Here is a 22735-nt window from a genome sequence, read left to right as displayed (position 1 = left end):
TTATTCTGAGCTTGAAACCGTCATATTTTGAAGACAGTTCCCAGCCTCAATTCAGGGGGGCCCTAGGGGTCTTGCAGCACTGCCAGAAAGGGCTTTCACAGGGGATTGCACAGGGTGTGGTGGAGAGGGCAGTGAGGAAAGAGGAAAAACAACAGGACATCTTGCAACACCCTTGGTGTCTTATTTAAAGCCTGTAAAATTTCATTCCCAGCCCAACTCACTTCTTTAGCAAGCACCAAGCTTTCCACCAACCTGTAAATAAGCAGCAAATAAACCTTCTTGTCAGTAGGAGTGCACCAGAGTTATCAGCCAGTCTTGGCTCTTTTCCACATGTACCAGTTGTAGGATAAACAGCAGAGAAACACACACACCCCAAAACCTTCTCTGCCATCATTTCAGGACAATATCCCTGCCAAGCTGAACAGCTGATTCCAGGGGAGCTCAGCCTGGCAAAGCACTAATGGAAGTTTCCAGAAGAGCACAGATCACCTCCTTGCTGGAGAAGGAAAGTCTGGAAAAAATGGCACAATTTGATTTTTTCTTCTCAGTTACATTACATGCCTCAGTGACCATTTCTCCAGCAGCTCACACTGAAGCTGCAAAAGCCTGGATGGAAAATAACATTACTTAAAGGCTTCTGAGATCCAGTCAGGCAGCTGGCAGATCGCTAGCACACATCATCTTCCTAAAAGGCAGCACAGAGTCTCCCATTAGAGGAGTTATCAGCATGAAGAATTGATGAAGTCAGAGAAAAAGCTGGTTTGGGATGGGAGCACTCTCCTTTGCTGAAGCTCGATAGCAGCTGCAGTCAGTTTGGGGCCAGGGGAAGCTGCACACGAGTGCTTGGGATGTTCTAGAGGAGCCTCACCTTTCCAACAGGGACCAGCTTTCAGCAAGATCAGTCAGTCCCCAAGATCCAGCTCAGCCTCCAAGCTCAGGGTGGAATAGCGTGCTCTTGGCAGGATTTGTTCCCCGGAAAGCCTTGGGAGGCAGCCTGAATACAAGTGAGGAAGCCAAACAGAGGGAGAGTGGCTCGGTGCCATAATGTACAGATGGCCTGAGCTGGTTCCTGCTGATGGCTGTCGTGGAGCTGTCCTGGTCCCGCTCCAGCCTGTCAATGATATCATTGTTTGACACAAAGCCCTCCTCCCTGGGCTGCTCCCTGCCCTGACACAGGGCAGCCTGGCTCTGCTGGGATGCACTGCCAGAGGGTCACATCCTTCACTCATGAACTGAGGTGGTTCTCACCAGGAGAGGCAAGCTGGCACGGGGCAAATCCAGCTCTCTTGGCAGGCAGCTACCCCTGTGGCACTTGGGGATGGGGAAAGGACATGGCTTTCAGCTCATGTGGCCACTGCTGAGGAGCAGCTGGGGGAAGAGGGGCTGCACAGCACACCCAAACACTCACAAAAACAGCAGAAGGAAATCTGGGGCCCTGCTCGCATGGCCATGTCCTCTTGAGGGAGTGCACATTTCCCAGCTGCTCGAGAGAACAGCTATTTTCCTATTTTCCTGATAAATGGGAGCAGTTTTGCATATAAAACATCACTTGTCAGCACAAGCCTAAGAGGAGCTCAGGACTGCCATGACCACACTCAGTTGCACCAGCCTGAGATCACCCACAGGCACCCAGAGTGCCCCAGCAGCATTCTGATGTTCTTACTAATTAGAGCAAGAAGGACTTTAAACAATTTGGTCCCATCAGCAACTTTGTTTGGGTTCATTTTACAGAGGGGCAAGTCTACATGGACAGCTGCCAGTTTAGAAATACCCAGCAGTATCTAGGAGATGGACATGGTTTTTATTTCCTCCCAAAAAACAAAAGCCAAATGGTCCATGAAGCTCTCGTGAGAAACATCGACATTGATTTTTCAGTCATGGGACTAAGAAAAGTGAAGCCTGCAGTCTCTTACATCTCTTTCCCTGTCCCTTTCCTCAAATCACAATAAATCTGTCCAGCCAGGCTGCCAGCATCTGGGGGTGGAGGGAATTGATTTTCCCAAGAAACTTTAGACATGAGATTTCCATCTACAATTTGTGGTCCCACTCCATTGCCTCTCAACAGGATCCAAGTAGGGTAAGAAGGGGAATGTGAACTCTTGCCTCTCAGTCACTTAAATGTTCCCTAAAGCCAGAATTTATTATCAAAACCTGAAGTGGCCCCATCTTGAACATCACCAGCACATGACTCATGACAACACAAGCAGGCAGGCCTGTTTTCCATATCCATCACTAGTGGGAAATGGGAGATTTCAAGCCTGTGGAATATTGCAGTCAAAACCTGGCACTTCTTAAAACCAATGAAATCAAAATTTTTTTTTTTTCTTGGTGAGTTCCATCCAGATGAATCCTGGAGCTTAAGCTTAAGCTCCTTTCCTCTAGAGCTTTTGCTAAGAACATGTTTATTGTGTAAACACAGCAGTTTGGAAGGAAAAAGTGGCTTCCCAACTATTCAGGTGGAACTAAACAAGCCATTTGTAAGGCTTGGGAAAGCATCACAGACTAAAGACTCTCCATCCACTTCTCCCACCCACATCATCTGTGACATTTACTGTGTAAATTATGTTACAGGACACAAGCAAGATTTGTCACATAGACCCTCGGCTTACCAATAGGAACCATAAAGGTTGCCTGGAGAGGAAAAAGGAAATGAAATAAATGGAAAACTGGCTGATAATGAGTCAGTGCACAAAAGATTTAAAAGGCTTCATTTCCTGGTCTCTTCCTCTCTGCCCTACACAGAGGAATCACTGAATATCCTAAGGGAATCAGGAAGCTGAAAAGCAGCTATGGCTTTCCAGGTCCCACCCCTGTTTTTCTGATGATTCCAAGATACAGTAGAGCAGGATAAACTCAATTTCTCCCCTTTGTATAACCCTTAACCCCTGCCCATGAAGGAAGCCCATCAGACACTGATGATGTATAGCCCATCAGTGGAATAATCTCATATATCCTTCCTGCTCAGAAATAGGCAGCAGCTTCCTCACTCACTCAGTAGGAGAGGCCCTGGAAGTGTGCAAAAGCAGGAAACAAAGGAATACAGGCAACACACACATCTTCTACTGCACCACTGAGAGCATCAGGCTGGGTGGGAGCGCTTGTCACCAACCCAGGTGGGGCCAGCAGAGCTTGGAAATGATACTGCTCCCTATCAGAGTGGCCTAAAACCAACTTTCTGTTGGCTCCTGATGAGCTCTGAAGCAGATGAGTTCTGAACCTCCTTTGCTGTGTCCTCAGGCAGCTCCTGCACCTCTCCCCTGGGGCTCTGCCAGCCTGTGCAGTGGCCAGAATAAGGAGCTGAAACAAACAGCCCCAGGCTGTCCCAGGGATCCACCCACAGGCAGGGACACCCCCTGGAGAAGCCTCCAATACCCCTGGCAGCTGAGAGGGCCTTTCCCAACTCTGTTCTTCCCATGAGAGACATGAAGAGGGTTCTTTTTGCTCCCTTTCCTTCACTGAGGTGAGAAGACAAATTCCATGCAGGTTTCTGCTCTCCTCTTCACTAACACAAGGCTCACACCAGGCAGTGCTGCCACACACAGTGAGAGGCTCTCAGCCTGTCCCTGCTTGGCTCAAAGCTGCTTTTTATTAACAACTGCAAATGCCTTTTTAAAAAAAAGTCACTTTTCATCCAAGGTTTGCAACTCAGATTCTTCCGCTCCTAAGCCCCAGCCAAATTTAAAGCTGCTTTATAGGCAGCTCTCCATATATTTGTTGTTTGTGTAGCTTTGAGCTTTCCAATCCCACAGCTGCAGGACATGGATTTGAGTCATTTAAAACAAGCCAGAGTCATTTGAGTGATATATTTTGTCATTATCCTGAAATGCTAGTGTGTCATGAACTCTGCTTGAAACTCCAGTGTGCTTCTGACTTCTTATCAAATGCCTGGACGGGAAATAATGCAATATTATGTTAACTGCTAATGCAATAATTGTATTAACAAATATATGAAGCCCAAATGCAGATGTGTGATGAGTTTATTACAAAACACCGGGTTGGGCACAGCTCTGAAGCAAGATGTGCAGTAATTTCTGTATTTCACCTCTGTGGATGAACATAATGTCCTTTTCATATGGAATATGAAACTGGATGGTGTGAACATTAGTTCCACATATCAAAACTAGAATGTTTCTTCCAAAGCTAGTGCATCCCTATACAGATTATGACATTTGCCCCACTTTTCAAAGTAATTTTATTAGCTATCTCTCCAGAAGGAGTGGAGAGTGTGCAATAAGGCTGCCTGATCCACCAAGAACATCACCTGAAGCAGTTTCAGTGGCTTGGCATATCTTCTTTCTGGTTTTGGGAACCACTGGGTAAATCATGTCCCAACCAAACCCAAATGATGCCAACCTTTTTGTGCTTTCCTTGAATGATGGGAGTCTGGGATGTGGATACAAGAGTAAAATGTGGGCCAGGTGGGTGCATTCACATCCCTGTGCTGAGCCCAGGGACAGAGGGGGAGCACAGCACCAACCTCAGCAGCAAAACTGGTTTCCAAAGGCTCATCTAAACTGAAGCAATTAAATGGCCCAGTATTCTGAGGCTTCTTTTAGTTTAAAAAGCCTCAGGTACCTTCCTTTAAGTTGCAGTTCTCTTATGCCCATTTCCATGTGAATCTGCAGCCTGGAGCTTACAGGTTTTGTACAGCTTTGAAGGAACACCTCTCCCTTGGGGAGTTTCACTTTCTCACCTGCTGCCTGGGAAACAAACTGTTCTCAGAAGAAGTGCTGGATGCTGCAGCTACTCAGCACCCCAAACCTCACCCAGAACCTCAGCTTCCCCTGAAAAACAAGCAGTGATGAGTTCCTGGGTGCTGTGGAACCACCCCAGGCTGGGAACCTGAAGGGCCAGGCTGGGCTCTGCCTTGCCACACTCTTCAACAAGGAGAAGAGGTTTGCCTTCACTTAAGAGTGCTCTGTGGATACTGATAAATACGCAGGGTTCCCAGGGACTTCTTCATTCCTCTTTTAATTTAAGTCTCTAAACTACTTCAGCTTTCACAAGTCTCTGAGAAGAGGAGCCTTTCCACTAACTGCATTTTGTGATTGTACCATCACATTTCTTGAGCAAGGACTTGAGGCCTGGCAAGACTCCCACATGAAGCACTGCTGTCTATGAATTGTCTGAATTTTCCACAGAAAATAAAAATGAAAAGCTCCAAACCAGTTGCTGTATTTCATTAGAACTTGTGAAGGAGATCCATCCTGCAGTGGAAGTGTGTGCACACACTTCCAAGCCTGTGTGTATACATCTCAATGAATGAAAATGCATTTCAGGAAATAAACACAATAGGAACCTTCTATTATTATAACTCTGTTTACTAACAGCAGCAGAGGGTTTTTCTGTGCTGAAAATAGCACGGCACCGCTCCCGTGAGCACCTGGAGCTTACATCACTGTGCTTGGAGCTCAAACTGATCAACTCAGCAAGGATCCTTTCTCTGGCCAGCTTCTGCTGTGCCAGAAAAATTCACCTTTGCATAGCAAGTGCAGAATCAGCGAGCCCTGGCAGTGCTGGAAGGAGGCCCCCAGCAGCATCAGAGGTTGTGCTGCTTCCAGACTCAGTTCAGACCTGGCACGGTACCACTGCCATCAGCAGCTGCTGTTCCTCCACACAGGACTGGCTTAGCAGTGCTCAGGGACCTGGTCTTATTTTCCCAGCTGAAACATGCTAAAAACCACAGAATTTATAGCTGTTTCTGTTTAGCTCTACACAGGTGCATGAAAGCATCCTGTTTTTGCAGCACTGGAACTCTCAGTGGCTTTTGTGACTTTTTACAGAAAACACCTCACAGGAGATATTCATCTTCCATCAGCCATCACATTTCAGGTTTTACTGCTGACAGTGACAAAAAAAATCTGGTTTTCCTTCAAAACACCTTGAGTATCACTTAGGTATATGCACTGCCATCAGAACACTAAGATCTTCTGACACTTCACTCTTTCAGGAGGAAAGCTGAGCCCTCAATCTCTGTGATTGGGATGTCCATAAAATATATTTAAAATATAAACAGCGTGACTATTCTGATTCTAGCAGACAAACATTTGGTTATATTTCCAGAGATAAGTCTTCAAACCCATTTAAAAATAAATAAAACACCAACAGTGCAAGTGGACCACTGAGCAAAGACAAGCTTCTTGCAGCTAAATTCCCAGCTGCTATTGCACTACTGGAAACTAAAGTACTCACAGGGCAGAGGGGCTCTGGGGTGGCCTCCACACCAGAATCCTTCTCCCTGCCTTAATCTCCTGCAGCTTCAGCAGAATTCAGTATGAATCACACCTTATGATAGCACACAGCATTGCTCTGCATTTCAGTTAATGCAAAAACAATTTTTCAGTCTGCTTTATCATGAAGGGCACTAATGGAATGAAATTGTCAGATCATTTCTCCTAGGAAGCAGAGCAAGACCTCTTTGGATCACAGCAAACAAAATCCTCATTAGAGTCACAGTGACTAAAGCGCTGAGCCACTTGGTAAATAGGGAGCTTCATATCAGCAACATTTTCCAGTTAATGTAGGAAGAATTATGATGTAAAAATAAGTTTACACACTGAGGGCCAGGTCACCATCTGTTTTTTTTGCTGACAAAGCTCTGCTATAGTGTGCTGCTTGGCTGATTAACATCTGAGGGGACTCGCAATAGCCTTGAAAAAAGTGAAGGACTTCCACATCCTGTCTTTATCAAAACCCTGTTGAAGTCAGTGGAGGTTTTCCTGTTGATCTCACTGTAATCCTTACTCATTATTTAAGTGGGATCACAGTGCAGGGCACACTTACCTATTTTTCTCCAGTTCCAAGACGAGCTCCTGACCTTCTGCCTTTAATGTAACTTCAGCTCGGAGTGGATGCTGCGTGCAGGAGAGAGGGTGCCTGTTACTCATACATCATAATTATCAACACATCCACAAATACAAACTGGAAATTGCAGCTGACCTTAAACCACCCTCTGCCTTCCTCCTACTTCAGACCAGGAGTGATGAGGAAGGGAAGGGATGCACCAGTGGCTCCCAGCTCCAGGCACACTGCTGCATCCCACAGCACAGCCATGCAGAGCCAGGAAGCAGCACAGGCATCTGCTGGGATGCTGTACCTGAGCTAGAGACATCACCTGGTGTCTCAGGAGGAATAAAATGCTCAGGCAAGGCAACAAGTCCTGGTGCTGGAGTGCTTGGAGTTGCAGTTGGATGGGAAGGGCTCCCTGTGCCTCCCTCTGCTGTAGGCTGTGCTCAGAACACCATCACAGGACATCCCAGCTTGCCCCAGAGGTTGAAGAGTCAAATATCTGAGCTAGTTAACCAAAGCTTCCTTTGTTGGCACAGCAGAAAGACATTTTTAGGAGCCTATTTCAGGACGAGAGGAATCACGCCTCTTCCAGAGATTTTCACATTGTTCCTTTACTTGCAGAAAGTGCCAGTAAAAGGCAGGGAACAAAGAGGGACCCTTGGATTCAGACTCCAGCCATTACACAGAGAGTATTTCAGCCCTTCTCCCCAGGGCCTGCTGGTTTGAACAGAATGCACCCCAATTTCTTAGTGCAATGGCAAATGCATACACTAACTGCAACATTTAAAAAAAAAAAAATCATTCCAGAGATATAAAGCACAGAGTAAGACTTTCAGAGGAGCAGCTAGAAGAGGCTCTGAGGTCTGCAGTGTTGTCTCCCTCAAAGCAGAACCACTATGTAAAGTCAGGTTGGGGTTTCCAAGTCTGAATGCTTTCTTGTAGAGAAAATGGATGAACAAATTTCCCAGAAGAGAAATAGCTCATATTAATATAACAATGTGCTTTATTCAGCTGGAAGAAAAAAAGAAATCATGAGGGTTGGTGAAGTCATTAATCTATAGTATTTTCTAAATCACTGTTGGAGGAGACTTTGCAGAACAGAACATTGAAAGTGAAAGGAAGCAAGGCTGACTGAATGGGATGTTCTGTCAGCCCGGAGATATGCTCACTTGCAATTTCTGCAAATACAAATATCTCTTTTAATCAGTTCCCCACTCATATTTTGGGTTTTGCTCATCCTTCCTTCAGTTTCCAGGACGTGGCATCAGGCCCACGCAGATGATGCAAAACAAGTTAATACATTTAGGACATACAGAAAGGGATAATTGCAAGAGGCAAGAGCTCCTTTTACTAAACCACAGGTGCTCAGTTCATCTCAGGGTAGGTCTGTGCTTCACTCACTAACATGAAAGCAGTGTAAGGTTGCCTTGTCCATAGCTGAGGGTCTCCATCACCATAAAATCTCTTCACAAAGGTTGTGCAAACATCATTATTACTAATATCCCCCTCCCTTCTCCTTCAGCAATCCCACTGCTTCAGCCCATCAATTGCTGTGCAAATGAAATAGCCCAGCTGCATAAAAGCTTTGCTAACACTCATTCCAGAGCCAGTGGGAACTTGCCTGAAACAAACCAAGTGCAACCCCTGAGACCCAGCAAATTTATATAAGGGGAAATGCTCTCCAGATGTATTTGCATCACTATCAATAACAGAACCAAAACTTGCAGGCGGTATCACAAGGGCATCTTAAAACTAAAAGATCACAAGAGAGTCATTGTAGAGTTTTTTGTGTGTAATAAGACACGATGAAAAGTTTTAGAAAGTCTCATCATATGGAAAACACCCATTAATAAATTCTCAAATAACACCACTATATTCAAGAGAAAGTGCATGTCTCTATAATGCTGAGCTTCCCTTTTTTAGGTTCACAATGTAAAAAACACCCTGTGGACTTTCCTCTTTCTCTTGATCACGCAACTGCAATTACTTCTTGGTTGCAACAACACCAAGTCTGGGAAACTGACCTGTGGTTTGTGTTCGATGTTGTCTGGACTTCAGTGATTTTTAGAGTCTGGAGACTATGGACACATCCCTTTATGCACCCATGGAACAGCAGCAGGGGTGAGATCTGTACTAACACAGTGTCTGAGACACAGCCAAACCCACCTGAGCTGCTGGCTGGCTTTTCTTACCTAATGAAGCACCCTCACAGCTGGGATTCACAGAACCAGAGAATAGTTTGGGCTGGAAAGGATCTTAAAGATCATTTTGTTCCATCCCCATGCCATTGGGCTGGAGCACCTTCCACTAGGGAAGATGGCTCCATGCCCCATCCAGCCTGGCCTTGGACATATCTGGGGATGGTGCATCCACAGCTTCTCTGGGCAACCTCTCCCAGTGCCTCACTGCCTCCCAGTCAAAAAATTCTGCCAAATAGCTAATCTAAACCTGCCCTTTTTCAGCTTAAAGCCATTCTCCCTTGTTCTGTCACTCCACACCCTTGTAAAAGGTCCCTCTCTCTTGTTACTCTTTTAGGTAAAGTGCTACCAGGTCTTTCCAGAGAGCTCTCCAGGATGAACAACCCAAATTCTCTCAAGTCTGTCTTCATAGGAGAGGTGTTACAGATCTTGGAGCATCCTCCCTGCCCAACCCTGGCCTGGCTCCTACAGGTCGCTATCTTTCTTGTACTGGGGATCCCAGACACAGCGCTGTAGGTGGGGTCTCAGCTGACCGGAGTAGAGGGTCAGAAGCCCTTCTCTTGACCTGCTGTGCACACTTATTGTGATGTAGTCCAGGACACAGATGGCTCTCTGAGCTTATCTTCTACAGCAGGTTCTTCTATCCAGCTGTTCCCCAAACGCCACCGATTGTGTGGCTCCCGTTTCACAGTCACCGATCAGGTAATACCGACAGAGGCTTTAAGGCATGGCAAAGGGCAGGGTGAACGCAGCTCCCAGATGCGCCAGCCAGCTCACACAGCCGAAACTGCGATCTGCAGGAGCTATGGCAGCTCCTGCCTCATCCCGGCAGCTTCACAAACCCAAAACGCGCACTGCCAGGCGCTGTGCTACCCGCGACATCCCCCCGGCCCCCGCACAGGCAGGTCTGCAAACAAAACAAAGCAAAAGAGGAACCAGGCGTGACCTACCTTGGGGCTGCCGGGGCCACCCGGGGCTGCCCAGCGCGGCAGCACCACCTCGGGCTGGAGCCGCACCTCAGCGGCCGCGGCTGCGGAGACAAGAGCAGCGCCTCAGCATCCCCGGCCCTTCCGCACCCCGCGCTCAGGCAGCGCGAAGCCGGGCCGGGAGAGGATAGGAGAGGAGAGGGAGCTCTGTGCTGACTGTTGGAGAAGGATCCCCCAAGCCTCCCACGCACCCATCCATCCTCCCTCCCTCCCTCCCGCAGCCGGAGCCCTGCCGCGGGGCTGTCGGGCCGGGCACCCCGCACTCACGGGGCGGCGGCCGCAGCAGCAGCGAGAGGGCGATGCCGCAGAGCAGCCCCCGGCCCCGCATGGCTCCGGGCAGGGATCGCTCCCTCCGCCGCCGCCCTATAAACCCGCCCGGCGCCGCTTGTCCCCTCCCAGCACGCCACGGCTCCGCCCGGCAGCCCCCTCCTCTCTTCTTCTCCCTCCGCACAGCCCGGGATGCTCCCGGTGCTCCGGCGGCTCTGCCCTGCGGTGGGGGCTGCGCTGGGCTCTGAGCACCTCCCTGGGGCTTTCTCTGCAAAACCTCCCCTCCAGCGCCTTCGCCAGCACGGAAATCCATTGTGCCTCCAAAGCTAGGAAGAAGGGGAGAGCTGGGGGAAGGAAGGAGCTCTAGAGTTGTTTATTTATTTGTTTGCTATATTTATGTGTAATCTTATCATCGCTGATCCCGCGGTTCTAGAGATACCCTAAATTTCTCCTTTCCTGGGAAATGCATTATTCCTGGACAGCTGAAGGGATGCAGGATAGATTTTTATGTATGAAAGGGCAGAAACAAAAGGATGTTCACTGCCTCTCTCCCCTTGTGGTCGATGGGAGGGCCAGGCTTGAGGAAGGATTTGGGAACATCCACAGCTCATACTCCCGATGCTGCCCAGCAGGGATATCCAATCATCGCCATGAGGCTCCCAAAGGAGCATCCCTGTCTTCTCCTGCATCCTTCAGAGCTGAGCCAAGGGTTGAAGTCCACACATCATCTCTTTGCTGGATGTCTGCCCTTCAGGGAGCTGAGCACCTGGGGGACTGCACGACTGTGTCTCACTGCTCAATTAGCCCGTGGGGTCGGGGTCACACCAGGACAGGAGAGTCCAGGTTAGTGGGGCCACGCTGAGGTTACCAGTTGCAAACACTGGGGAAATCCGTGGTGCTGTAGGAGCTCCTTGCACATGCTGAGCCCACAGAGAGCAGCTGCCTCCCCTCTGTGACTGCCAGCTCAACTGCAGCCCCACTCGAGGCTGCAAGGCTTGGCTGACATGGATTTTTATGGGGTCAGCTCGGAGTGGCAGGAAGAGCCATTACCTCTTAGCCACAGTCTTCAGACAGACATTGATCTGCATTATCCATTCAACCCTTTCCATTCATCTCTGTACTTAAAGTCTCTGTGTAGGTGAACCACCGGGGAAATGAGAAATGGGGAGAATTTGCATGTGGGTAGGTTTTCAGAGTGTGTAAGTAAATCAGGCTGGTAGGAAGTGAATACTCCCTTCAAAATAAAGGTTTGCCAGATAACAGTAATGATTTTATCTCTTGTCCAGAGGATTATTTATCTCTTTTGTACTGAAGGTCTCTGCAGGCTCCTGCCACAGCTGCCCAAAGGAAATGTGACTGTTCCCATTTGCAGATGCCATTTTGGTTTGTATGTGACATGTGTCCCCTTTGTTCCCCAGCACTTCACAAACTGAATCTCTCTGATCTTGTGAAGGTCAGTTTATTGCTGGTATCACCCTGGCAGAGGAAAGTCAGGCACTATAGGGATACCTAGAGGGAATAATCAGGGTGAGACGGCTTATAGTGACATTTTAGCTGACCCATGGAGAGGTCACGAATTTTCATGGCACAACTAAATCTTCTTGTTTTGAAGAGCAAAAAATATGGGGGCAAAACTTCAGCTCTTTCCTAATCATATGAAATATCCTGAAGGGAATTCTTGATTTTTATTTTCCTGTGAATTCCCCTACTTATTTATAGATGCCTGTAATATAGAAGAAAACAATGGCACTATTGTGCACGTCTATATTATAAATAAGTAAAAATGCAAGCCAAATTTAGACACATTTAGCTACTCTGCTTTCATCCCTGCATAAAATTTCTGCCTACCCAAAGGGAAAAAAAAACCCAACGCTTTGATGAGGAACATGTATGCTTGTACTAAAAGATTGCCACAAATCTCAGTGCAACAAATCTTCACAGGGACTGCTTGATATATTTCTATAAAAGAAGATCAGCTCAAAAAAGCACAAAATGCAATAAAATTAGCTTTATTTTAAGAACATTAAGATATTTAGGCCAACAACTGTCTGCTTGTGATTGTTTTCAGCGTTCAAGTATCATAAAAATAAAATATGTGCTATATTTGCATTTGTCATATAGTGATATTTTTACCTTTGGATCTTGGTAATATGAGAACAGATATCTCACTTTAAAACCACCAGAAACTCCCTGTATAAAAATATAACAACAGCCTGTGGTTATATATAGGTTAATCTATCTATCTATCTATCTATCTATGATATATCATTTACATTACTGAGACGTTGTTGCATGGAAAAATTCAGGGTATTTTAGCCTGATTAACAGTGCTCAGGTGTTATAATGCTGCTTCTGGCACAGGGTGAGTCAGATCCTGCCTGTGCCCACCTCTTCAAAACCTCTTCCCCAAAGTCAGCCGGACATTTGCTGGATTTCACAGAACAAGGTCAAACTTCTGGTTGTCTAAGAATTACACAGGCTCAGACTCATTTCCTCCGGGATCCAAATTGCCTGATTAAGAGCATCAGCTGAGGATTTCAAGTCTGCTCTGTTCCCTCATCTGTCACATCCGCCGTGGCCAAGGCACAGAGCAGCAGCCTCTGAGCAAGGGTCCCTCATTAAACTCAACAATGAGGTGTTTCAGCCTCCCCAGGGCAAAGCTGATGACAGAACTTTTGCAAAGGGGGTCCTGCACTTGCTCAACAATTTTCAAGATGATTTAATGCTATTGTTGTTAGCTGGAGAGCAAAAGATGACCATTCTCCTGTTGTTCATAGTAAATCAGGAATTAGGCACCTAGAAAGAAATGGACCTAGTGAGAGGAAAGTGCACATTCAAGAAGCAGAGAATGACTGAGACGTATATCAGAGCTCAGTAATATTTCACTGGGACCCTCTCTTAGGGAAGGCTGTGGAACAAAATGCTCTGAGAAGACTCCTGCTGATGCTGAAGGAAACATTACCCAGAATCAAAGTCTTAGCAGGAGAAGGGAGAGGACTGTCCTGCCTGACCTCTGCATTACAGACACTCTCACTGATGAGAGAAATGTTACAACTTTGGCTGACTTGAGCGGAATGTGAAATCTCCCATTTTACAGAACATTCCTCTGGTTCAGATCATTTGAAATGATCAAAGGAAGGAGGCTGTGAATCCATGAAGGAAACTGGATATTCAAGAATTAACTCCTTTTTCCAGTGTCTCAACAGTTGAGAGCAGCTTCAGCTTACCCAGAATATTCTGTTTAGCTTTGCTTTTCCACCACCCATGTAGGACAGCAGGAATATTTGGAAGGCCCTGGAGCAGCTGTCCTGCCAAAGAGGGAGAAGTGCTGTAAGATGATCAGGAGCAAGACAAGGGCTTGTCCCGATGTGCTGATAGCAAAAGAGTATCAAAGCACTCCCTGTGCTTCTTTTTAAGGGTGGGTCACTGCTACCACTTTCTGCTATGACTTTTGTCTCATTCCTACAGGCAAGTGAACTTGAAGATGATTATATCTGCAGAGACATCTTTTTAACTCTATTTCCACATGTGAAACACTTACAATCCTTTCTGTGCTGCCTGCAAACTTCTCCAACACAGCAGTGATTGTGACTGAAATAGTTAATCTTAATAAGAGAAACAGGCACAACAGCACAAGGGCTTTTAATTACTTCCAGTCCATAAAACTGTCCAGTAATTAATTTTGGAGAAGAAAGTTGTCTTTGTAAATGGATAGCAATGATGCACTGGGAAGCACTGAGTGTCTTTAGACTTATACAGTAGAAGGAGGAAAACAAACTTTGTACAGAAAATCTGCATCTGTTTTTCAAGCTGAGAAGGATGCAAGGTGTTTAAGGTAAACAGTAAGGAAGAAAATAATCATAAGAGAGTAGAACATGTCCCAGTTTGTCCCAGTTACCCTCTGCACTGCCATGAAGGTTTGCAGGAGGGCACACAGTCACCAAGGCACTGGCCCTGCCCACCCTGGCCACCACACATTTCAGGAGAAGTAACAGCACAGATAGTTGGCACTTCAGAAAATCTGCATTAAGGGAATGTTTGTGGGTGAGCTGAAAATTACCTAGAAATTGGAACTAAAAACCTCTTTGATCATGTTTTCCCAGCTGCAGGGCTGCCAGACGTGCAGAGGAAGCCAGGTTTGAGTGGGTTGTTTGTGTAACTTCCACTTCTGCTGTAGACAAGACAGGAGAGCCTTCAAGAGAGCTCAGCTGAGGAGTGGCTGCAGTGACACCGACTTGCAGACACAGACCCCCAACAAACTCTTCAGGACATCAGCTCGAGCTGGGAGGGGAAGAGGGATCACCCTCACATGTAGTTTCCCATTAGTATGTCCAGGATGTGTTAAACCAGTCTTCCCTTTCTCTGGACTTGATAGAATTAATCACAACAGTTTTGTATCATTCCAGTTCTGGTGCATTGAAATACGTCTAATATCCTACCCCACAGGCTATAAAAAGAAAGATCTAGATCTAGAGAATAATCTCACAAACAGCTGGTTTATACCCTGAAAGATACTTGTGGAGGAATTGATACATTTGGCCATGTGCATTCCTGCAGGCCAGACCAGCTTTCAGTGAGAATTTAGAAATGAACAGGCATTTTCTGCTATTTATAAGACTTTCCTCTAATCCAAACAGCTCATCTGACTCTTCAAAATGGCCTGTGCAACTTACTAAAGCTACATGGGCTTCCCATTGAACACACTGACTGAAAAGGTGGTGTTGAGGAAAACATTTATTTCCCATTCTATAATATGTCTCTGGATAATTATACATTTTAAAAATTACAATACTTGAAAAAACTTTACTTCCTCTTCCTCATCACTGTCAGTTACATTGACGATGTAACTGCTGGAAGGAGTAGATGGGGGGGATGGCAAAACCTTCTCTACCACTTCCACATCCAGCTGTGGCAGGGGGCTCAGAACCCGCTCCTCACTGCAGGTGCTCTGACAGGGAACAATTTCAGGGGTCCCGCAGACACGCTGGTTCTCATGTAGCCTCTCTTCTGAGTATGCCCTGAAACGATAGTCTTCATCCACAGTGGAAAATATCACCTCCTGCCTCTGGTTCCTCTCTTCATAAAAGCCAAAGCACTGAGGCATTGAGCTGGAGAAATTCCCGTAGCCAAATGGAGCTCTGAGTGGGAATGTGCTGCAAGGGAAGAGATTCAAGGTTGGCTTTCAGAAATGTAAGGCTGCACGATGACACTGATGTTCTGTGCTACTCAGCTTATTCTGTTTTTAAAAACATATAAATTTAAAACCATGCCTAATTTCAGCACTAGGGCCATAACAAGAATCATTCAGATTCCATTTCTGTGCATAAGCATCTCTTCAACCTCATGCACACACGAGGTTGCTCTGAGAACAAACATAAACCCCACTGTATTCTTCAATCAAATAATACCATGGATAAACCAGCATGCAGTGAGTTAACCAACATACGTGGATTAATAAAACAAAGCACCAAAAGCCAATCTGTGTAATTTCTGTATGCCAAAATTTGTGACAGACTTGGGGTAAAATGCTCTTATTTATAAATTTTAGTGAGTCCTTGCATCTGTTATACTGTTATCAAACAGGACAGAGAATCCTTGTGCCCAATATGCGGTTCTCAATGTTAATATTTAAAGAACTCACAGTGATACATTTTTAAAAAGTAACCACATAGTAAATTGCAGGAAGTTACTATGTCAAATGGAACTGTAGTCCTCCAGTGGCAGATTCTTGAATTTTTATTCTGATGCAGAATGACACAGATTGTAATTTACAGTTGTTTTAGAGAAATCTACTGCATTGTGAAGAAAATAAAATATGCAAAGAAGTAATACAGCTCTACAGTGCAGGCATTGTGAAGACTTTGATACAATATCTGCTGAGACTTCAAGGGGACAATTCATCATTCCAATCTAATATTTAAATTTTCAGTGCATAGATCTGCACTTTCAGTTCAGAAATCATGACTCTTGTATGCAATAAATTAGTTTATAGGACAGAGGACCTACAAACCATTGTATTAGAAAGACCCTGGCATTAGTAAAGCTGTCAGTCTTCAGCAGTCCTTCAATGTGTAAAATCAGAACAGTCTTTTATGCTACAAGAACCCTCTTCTCTATCAGAGGCCTCACAAAACCATCTCATTTCAGACACCAAGACTGTGCAAAGATAATTTTTAGCAATTTTGCAAATATGTATCCTGTGTTTCTTTAAAGGACCTCAAAACCAGAAATTTCTTCTATTGCATTTATCAGCTGCTAAAGTTCTCCTGAATGTGGTGGCTCATCATTAGCCCTAACTAAAGACCAGGTGGTCTTATTGCCAAAGGAACATATTGGTTGCTGCTACTAGTGGAAATAAGCAGTGTATAGACAGGTAAAATTTAAGTCTAAAAATCATAATAGTTTGTTAGGTTTGCTACTGCACAGTGATGAAAGAAAAATGATGCCCTGTAAAGAAAAAGCATCGGGTGATTGCTGTTTGAGCTGCCCACTGCACCAGGGCACTGGTGCTTCCCGTGCATGCTCAGCCCAGCAAATACCCACAGGACACTATATATGTTAGCTTGGAAATTCTTTGATTAGGGGACCTCTGATTGACTGAAAAAGAAGAGCTAGGAATTGCTACTTACACCAGAATTCTGCAGACACTTCCCACCAGGCTGGGTTGCAAAAACATTAGCACTTAAGGCAACCATAGTGTACCCAGGAGACATCTCCAGGACACACCTACTTTAATTCTATCTGACCGTTTTCAAAGTATATTTGCATTATCTCTACCTAATGCTCTTCTGCCAAAATCAGCTGCACTTAGACCCACGAGGTGGAAAGAAGATACTTCTGTTTTCCATGGCCTTGGGAGTGCCAATTACTGCAATAGTTCAATGGAGCCTTCAGTAACCGAGCACATATTACGAGCAGGCTGAGGCCAAGGGGTCCCATCACACAGCAGCTACAGGAAGGTAAGAGCTCCTTTCACTCTGAATGCTCCACCTGCTGTCTGCAAGTCAAAAGACTCTCTGCCTTTCAGGATGTTTTCTTACTGGTATTGAAATGGTTTCATTACCTTGAGGGGAAACAGCGAGGTCCAGGTATAAAGGAAGGGTGGCAAAATGGAAACTGAGGAGTCCCTCCAAACAAATTGGCTGGCTGTCCAACAGGAGCAGACACATAGGCAGGTGAAGGAATAAAAGGGGTAGCCTGGGGAAGAGCTATGCCTCTAGGAAAACCAGAAATCCCAGGGATCTCACTGTTAGAGACAGAAAACCTGCCACTGGTGCTGCTGATGTTACTTGGGTTTCTGCTGCTGAAGCTCTCAGTGAAAACGGGTGCAGGTCTCTTCAGGGAGAAACTGAGCCCAGGTGACACAAAAGCTTCTGTCTGAGCAGGTTCAGCAAAGTGCTGTGATGAGACCCCAGAGCGCAGGGGCAAGGTGGGAACTGCAACAGCCACTGATGTGGTGCTTGCAGCCGTGGTCTGGAAAACAGTCATGGGCCCAGCGTGTTGGATGGAAGAAGCTGGCAGGTGGATGGCAGGAGATTCACCTTCAGGAAACAAAACAGTTATTTATCAGACATGAACACAGAGTTCTGATAAACAGCATCATAGCAAGCCACAGCATTTCCGGGTACAGACAGAGTAATTCCCCCCTGAAACATTTCCCAGCAACTCATATCATATACCTAATGGGACAGATGGGTTTGGAGCCCACAATTAAAGCTTCATTCCACAGAAACCCGGGGCGGAAGGAAGCGGCTAATGAGGGTCTGGCCTCTGGTGAGGATATGTCTTGCCCTGGTAAGGCCCCACAATGGGGTGGAGTGTGCCTTCAGCTTAGAAGACCTCACAAGTCTACTGATGTGAAGTGAGCCAAATTGATAACAAATCCGTGTGCTGAGGAGCCTAAAGAACCCTAATCTCCAATATGTTTCCCTATTTCATCGATTAATTTACCCACTAGAAAAATTCTACTTTGAAATGCTCTGCAGAGTGCAAACTTCTGTGTACACTTTCAAATCACACCTGATCAACAGGGCTGCCTTTATAGGGAAAGATTTCAAAACACATTGCATAGGAATTTTCAAACATCACTCAGAACTTCACCAGAACAAAGCTGAGTATTCTTTTATTTTAATATCTAAGTGTTACCACATAGCATAATTAGGCATTTAATTTTCCTGTCTCATTGCAAAGAAAGCAGCTCTTTCCAGGATGCTTAAAGAGGAAAATGCCATTGCCTGGATCTGAGCTATTTGCTGTTGATATCCACTATCCAGGCATTGACAGAGCCACAGCTCCTTCTCTAAGGAATATGATATGCAGATCAGCTCTTACACTGGTCTGGGGGCTCTCACATTATTTCACTGCCAGTGTGGATCTTTTGTAAAAAGAAAAATCCTTCCAGGGTGTGTGTGAGGTGGAGACCAAACAAGCGAAAGAAGCAGCTGTAGCTTAACATCTAAAGTAGAAAGGAAGTGTTGGTAAATAATCACAGCTTCTCTGGGCAACCTGTGCCAGAGCTTCACCACTGTCACAACAAAGTTTCTTCCCAGTATCTAATCTAAACCTACTCTCTTTCACTTTGAAGCCATTCCTCTTTGCCCTGTCACTACCTGCTCTTGTAAATACAAACTCTTACTGGAACAAGTAAATTCTGAATTTTTAAAATAATTCACTGCTGAAAACTCACAGACTGGATGTCCAATACTGTTCTTAACATTGGAGTTGACAAAAGAGCAAGTAGGTGATGAGAAGGGAAGGGTGCCAGCTGGATTTGTAGTCATGGTACTCTGGGAAGTGCCCAGAAATGCGGTAGAGCCAGGTGGTGGAGAACATTTCTTTTTGTTCGGCTGATAAACCCAACCTGTCAGAGATGAAAAAAAGATGCAGACATCCAATGTTCTGGATGGTTTCATTATTTGCCTAAACCTATGTTATTTGTAATTCTGAAGGATCTGGTAAGACAAATCCAATACCTGCTTCTATAGGCAATGGTAATGCTCCACTTGTTTTGGTGAGCTGGGAATGGGGAATTTTACTGGAGATGGAAATGAAATAGAAATATTTGGGTGTTGTTTAGAAGTTACCAAGTAGTAGCTGCTTGTGAGACAGAGAAATACTGAACACTGGGGAGTGATGTGGCCCTGTGGAAACCACATGGAGGAGAACATGACGCTCACTGCACCATGGGCTTTCAGTGTGGAGGAAAATCATAACTATTGAAAATGTGGTCTTTCCTCATTGTTTCCTTAAGTCTCACACATATCTGCAGGTTACAGTCTTGTACAACAGAAAATATGACCTACTGGGAACCCTGGATAGATTTTGGAAGAGCACATTTGCCTTTGCCTAACAACATTAACCAAACACTGACAGACATAAGAATATATTATGAATTTACACTGAGCTGCTTGGTTTCTTACACAGGTTAACTCCTAAAGCAACTTTTAAGAAATGCCTTTTTTTTTTTTTTCTTTTTTTGAAAGATGCAAGGAGAGAGGGAGAGTGATGCTCCTCTCCTTGTTTATGACACCTTAGGCAGGATCATGAACGAGTAGCATAATGACAACATAGAAAGAAAGGATCACAACACCTGGTATCTCAACAGCTTTTTAAAAGTGTTCAAAGTACTTATGCTCCACTATCTTCTGGATAAATGAATTTGTGAAGGATACAAATTTTAACACTTGACAAAGGGCTGAGAAACGTGTTCCACACCATTATGTGGGAACCTCAAGTCTACATGCTGAAGAATCCCACAGAACACAATGCTGTTTGTGCTTCCTGTAACATTTCCCTTTCCTGCTTTTAAGGAATGGATGCATGTGTCATCACAGGCCACCTGGGCAGCTGTTCCTGGAGCAAGGAAACTGATGCAGCAGGCCACATTCACAACAAAATCACTCTCTGGCCATTAGACTACTAAAGCATTCAGAAGAGCTGCCATAGCTGCAGTGTTCTAAGCACCAGCATTTTGGATGCTTTAAAAAATTCATAGTCTCAAGCACACAGAAGGATTCTGTGCTTGAAGTATTTTTAATTTTTTTTCTATCTCTATTAATTGCTACAATGCAAGAGATCAATTTTCCAAAAATCCCTGCACTTCTAAAGCATTCAGGTAAAAACTAAGATGTTTACCAGGAAATTCCTCCCTGTGCCTCATTTTTATTTTGTTAGCTTCCTCATAGTATGGCTGCTTCTGCTCTTCAGTGAGTCTGCTCCACTCCAGGCCGAGCTGAATACTGATTTCTGCATTGTTGGCACCTGGGTTGGCTTTGGCCACAGGACCCCTGTGGATCCGGGCCCACACCATGAATGCATTCATGGGACGCTTCACACGGCCACTTTTGGTCTTGCTGAATGGAGTGTCTGGCATCCCTGTGCAACAAGGCAAGGAAAGATATCACCTTCCAGGGAATACAGCAGGTCACACTCACTATTACACCCAGAGGATATTTGGCAACAGCATCAGCGGAGTTTTGGAACAAATGAAACTCAGTGCACATTTGGAGAGCAGTTCCTACAAAATCCTCCACTGCCCTTCGCTGAGTCACAATGAATCAGTTACCTGGCTTTTGTTAGGTATAATTAAAAAAACAAAAAAAAAAAAGAAAGAAACAGGGACTGCTAACACACTAGTTTGGATTTCAGTTGTCTTGTTTTCTTCTGAATTTATAAACTAATCACTATATAGCACACACCACACTACTCCAAACTGATTAGCACCACCAGAACTATGTAACCAAAGCCCTAAGGATGCAGGGACTAGGACTAAGGATGTGAGAGTCCCACACCTATGCAGTCCCTGCCTTCTAAACCACACTTGTTGCTGCTTTAGGTTTCTGCTTGGGTTTTGTTGAGTGTTTTTTGAGATATATATATCTATATATATATATATAGATATATATATTTTTTTTATTTTTTTTTTATTTGGACACTTGTTTGGTTGGAAGATCCTGCGTTCCCAAACGATTGTTACATGATACCTGGCTCTGGCTCTTTGTAAACACAGGCTGCATTTAAACTGAGCTGGCCCCTTAAAACCAATCCCTGAGCAAGCCATTTTCTCCTGGAAAATGTTTAGAAATTAACTCTTTTCACATGACTGATAAAGGGAAAAATTCTTTAAGACCTTACTTAAGTAATTAATTTTGAAAGTCTAGATATTAACAAAAAAAAAAGCTTCTAAGAGAGATGTTTCAAAATGCTCTTCATTTAACATGTCCAGGATTTTCAGAGAGGTACACAAGTACCTTATAGTTTTAAAAATCAAGCAGATTCCTGACCTTAAAACTGCAGTCACAACTCGGTGTAATTCTGAACATCGTCCTAAGGGTTTCAATGCAGACAGGGAACAATGTTACAAAACTGCCTTGATTGTAACAAGCCCCTACAGAACTCTGTGCTCTCGTCAAGTTTTTGTGTCATAGGCTGTGCAAGAGCTGTGCTAAACACAGCCTGTGCAGAGGGATGGTTTCTAACACGTCCTTTCCACTTGTGTTCTCCTGCCTGATGACCTGTCACCTGCGTGCCACTGAGTGTCACCTGCGTGCCACCCTGCAAGCTCTCAGACCAGAATACCTGAATCCGAGGGCAGGACTGTGAGGGGAACGTTTCTTGTGTCAATCTTTGGCCGCTGCAGTAGAGGCTGCAATTGAACTGGCACTTGGTTTACCGGCACCGGAGTCACATGCATCAGCTGCGAGGGCAGAGGGCCTTGGAGCTGTACGTGGGACCTGGGAGTTAAGGGCTGAAACAAGACCGGAATGTTCTGATCTTGAGGAGGGTTCCCAAGCTCGCACAAGGATGCAGCCGGGGCATCGCTCTTGTCCATCTTCAGTGGGCGGGCCTCATAGGTTACGTTGGGTCGCTCCGTTTGGACTGTAGCTCTTCTCCAGGTCTTATTCCCAGTTTGCTCCAGGGCCTTCTCCTCGTTCTGGCGGTCACCGCTGCCCCTTTCATGGTCCCTTTCTCTCCTGATAGCACTCTGGGCCTCCTTCTCAACCGCCTCCTGAGCCGAGATGCACCTGCTCTTCTTCGCTGCTCCTTCGCTGAGCCCGGGCCGGTTCGGATGCTCCTGCACTTGGACGCGCAGCCCTCCGAGGTGGTCCACGACCTCTCTGTGCCTGGGGGGCGAGGCGGGGCTCCCCCGGGCGCGGAAGCGGCAGTGCCTGACCCTGCGCTCCATCGCTCCGCTGCCGCTCCTCGGCCGCCGCCACCGTTGTGCCAACGCTCCCCGCGGCCCCGCGGCCCCGGCGCGCACCGACCCCGCATCCCGCACCAACCGCGGGGCGCGCACCGAGCCCCAGCCCCGCCGGCTCGGGCGCGCTGTCCCCCGGTCCCGCGCCCACCGCTGGGGCCGCCCCGACCGCCCATCCCGTGCTCGCTGCTCGGGGCGCTCGGAGCGGGACACACGGCACCCCGGCTCCGCGCCCCGCAGCCGCCATGGGCACCGTTACCGGAGCCGCGCCGAGCTCCGCCCGCCGGCTCCGCCCGCCC

General features: G+C 46.0%; 2 protein-coding genes across 3 annotated transcripts in view; both read right to left on the bottom strand.

The window, feature by feature from the left end:
• The window catches only part of ADAM19 (ADAM metallopeptidase domain 19), a 33224-nt gene extending 22873 nt beyond the window's left edge, over positions 1 to 10351 (bottom strand). Inside the window, exons 1-3 of the mRNA XM_058848914.1 lie at positions 10241 to 10351; positions 9938 to 10017; positions 6784 to 6854 (exon numbers count right to left, since the gene is read on the bottom strand). Coding sequence (XP_058704897.1) covers positions 6784 to 6854; positions 9938 to 10017; positions 10241 to 10301 — 212 coding nt within the window. The 5' untranslated portion in view covers positions 10302 to 10351. The remainder of the gene's footprint in view (positions 1 to 6783; positions 6855 to 9937; positions 10018 to 10240) is intronic.
• A 4605-nt stretch (positions 10352 to 14956) lies between these two features.
• On the bottom strand, positions 14957 to 22732 carry SOX30 (SRY-box transcription factor 30). Of its 2 annotated transcripts, XM_058848917.1 has the most exons (5): positions 21818 to 22732; positions 20375 to 20614; positions 18927 to 19100; positions 17304 to 17781; positions 14957 to 15393 (listed from the first exon to the last, which is right to left on the bottom strand). In XM_058848917.1, exons 1-5 carry the CDS (start codon positions 22422 to 22424, stop codon positions 15024 to 15026), a joined length of 1869 nt encoding a protein of 622 aa, XP_058704900.1. In that variant the 5' UTR covers positions 22425 to 22732; the 3' UTR covers positions 14957 to 15023. The 2 variants fall into 2 exon arrangements, with proteins under 2 accessions (XP_058704900.1, XP_058704901.1); XM_058848918.1 differs by lacking the exon at positions 20375 to 20614.
• Positions 22733 to 22735: the final 3 nt, after the last annotated feature.

This window comes from Poecile atricapillus, chromosome 13 (genome assembly GCF_030490865.1).
Source record: "Poecile atricapillus isolate bPoeAtr1 chromosome 13, bPoeAtr1.hap1, whole genome shotgun sequence".
NCBI classification, from domain to species: domain Eukaryota; kingdom Metazoa; phylum Chordata; class Aves; order Passeriformes; family Paridae; genus Poecile; species Poecile atricapillus.
Note: the sequence above shows the minus strand (reverse complement) of the source record. Positions and strands in the feature narration are given on the sequence as shown.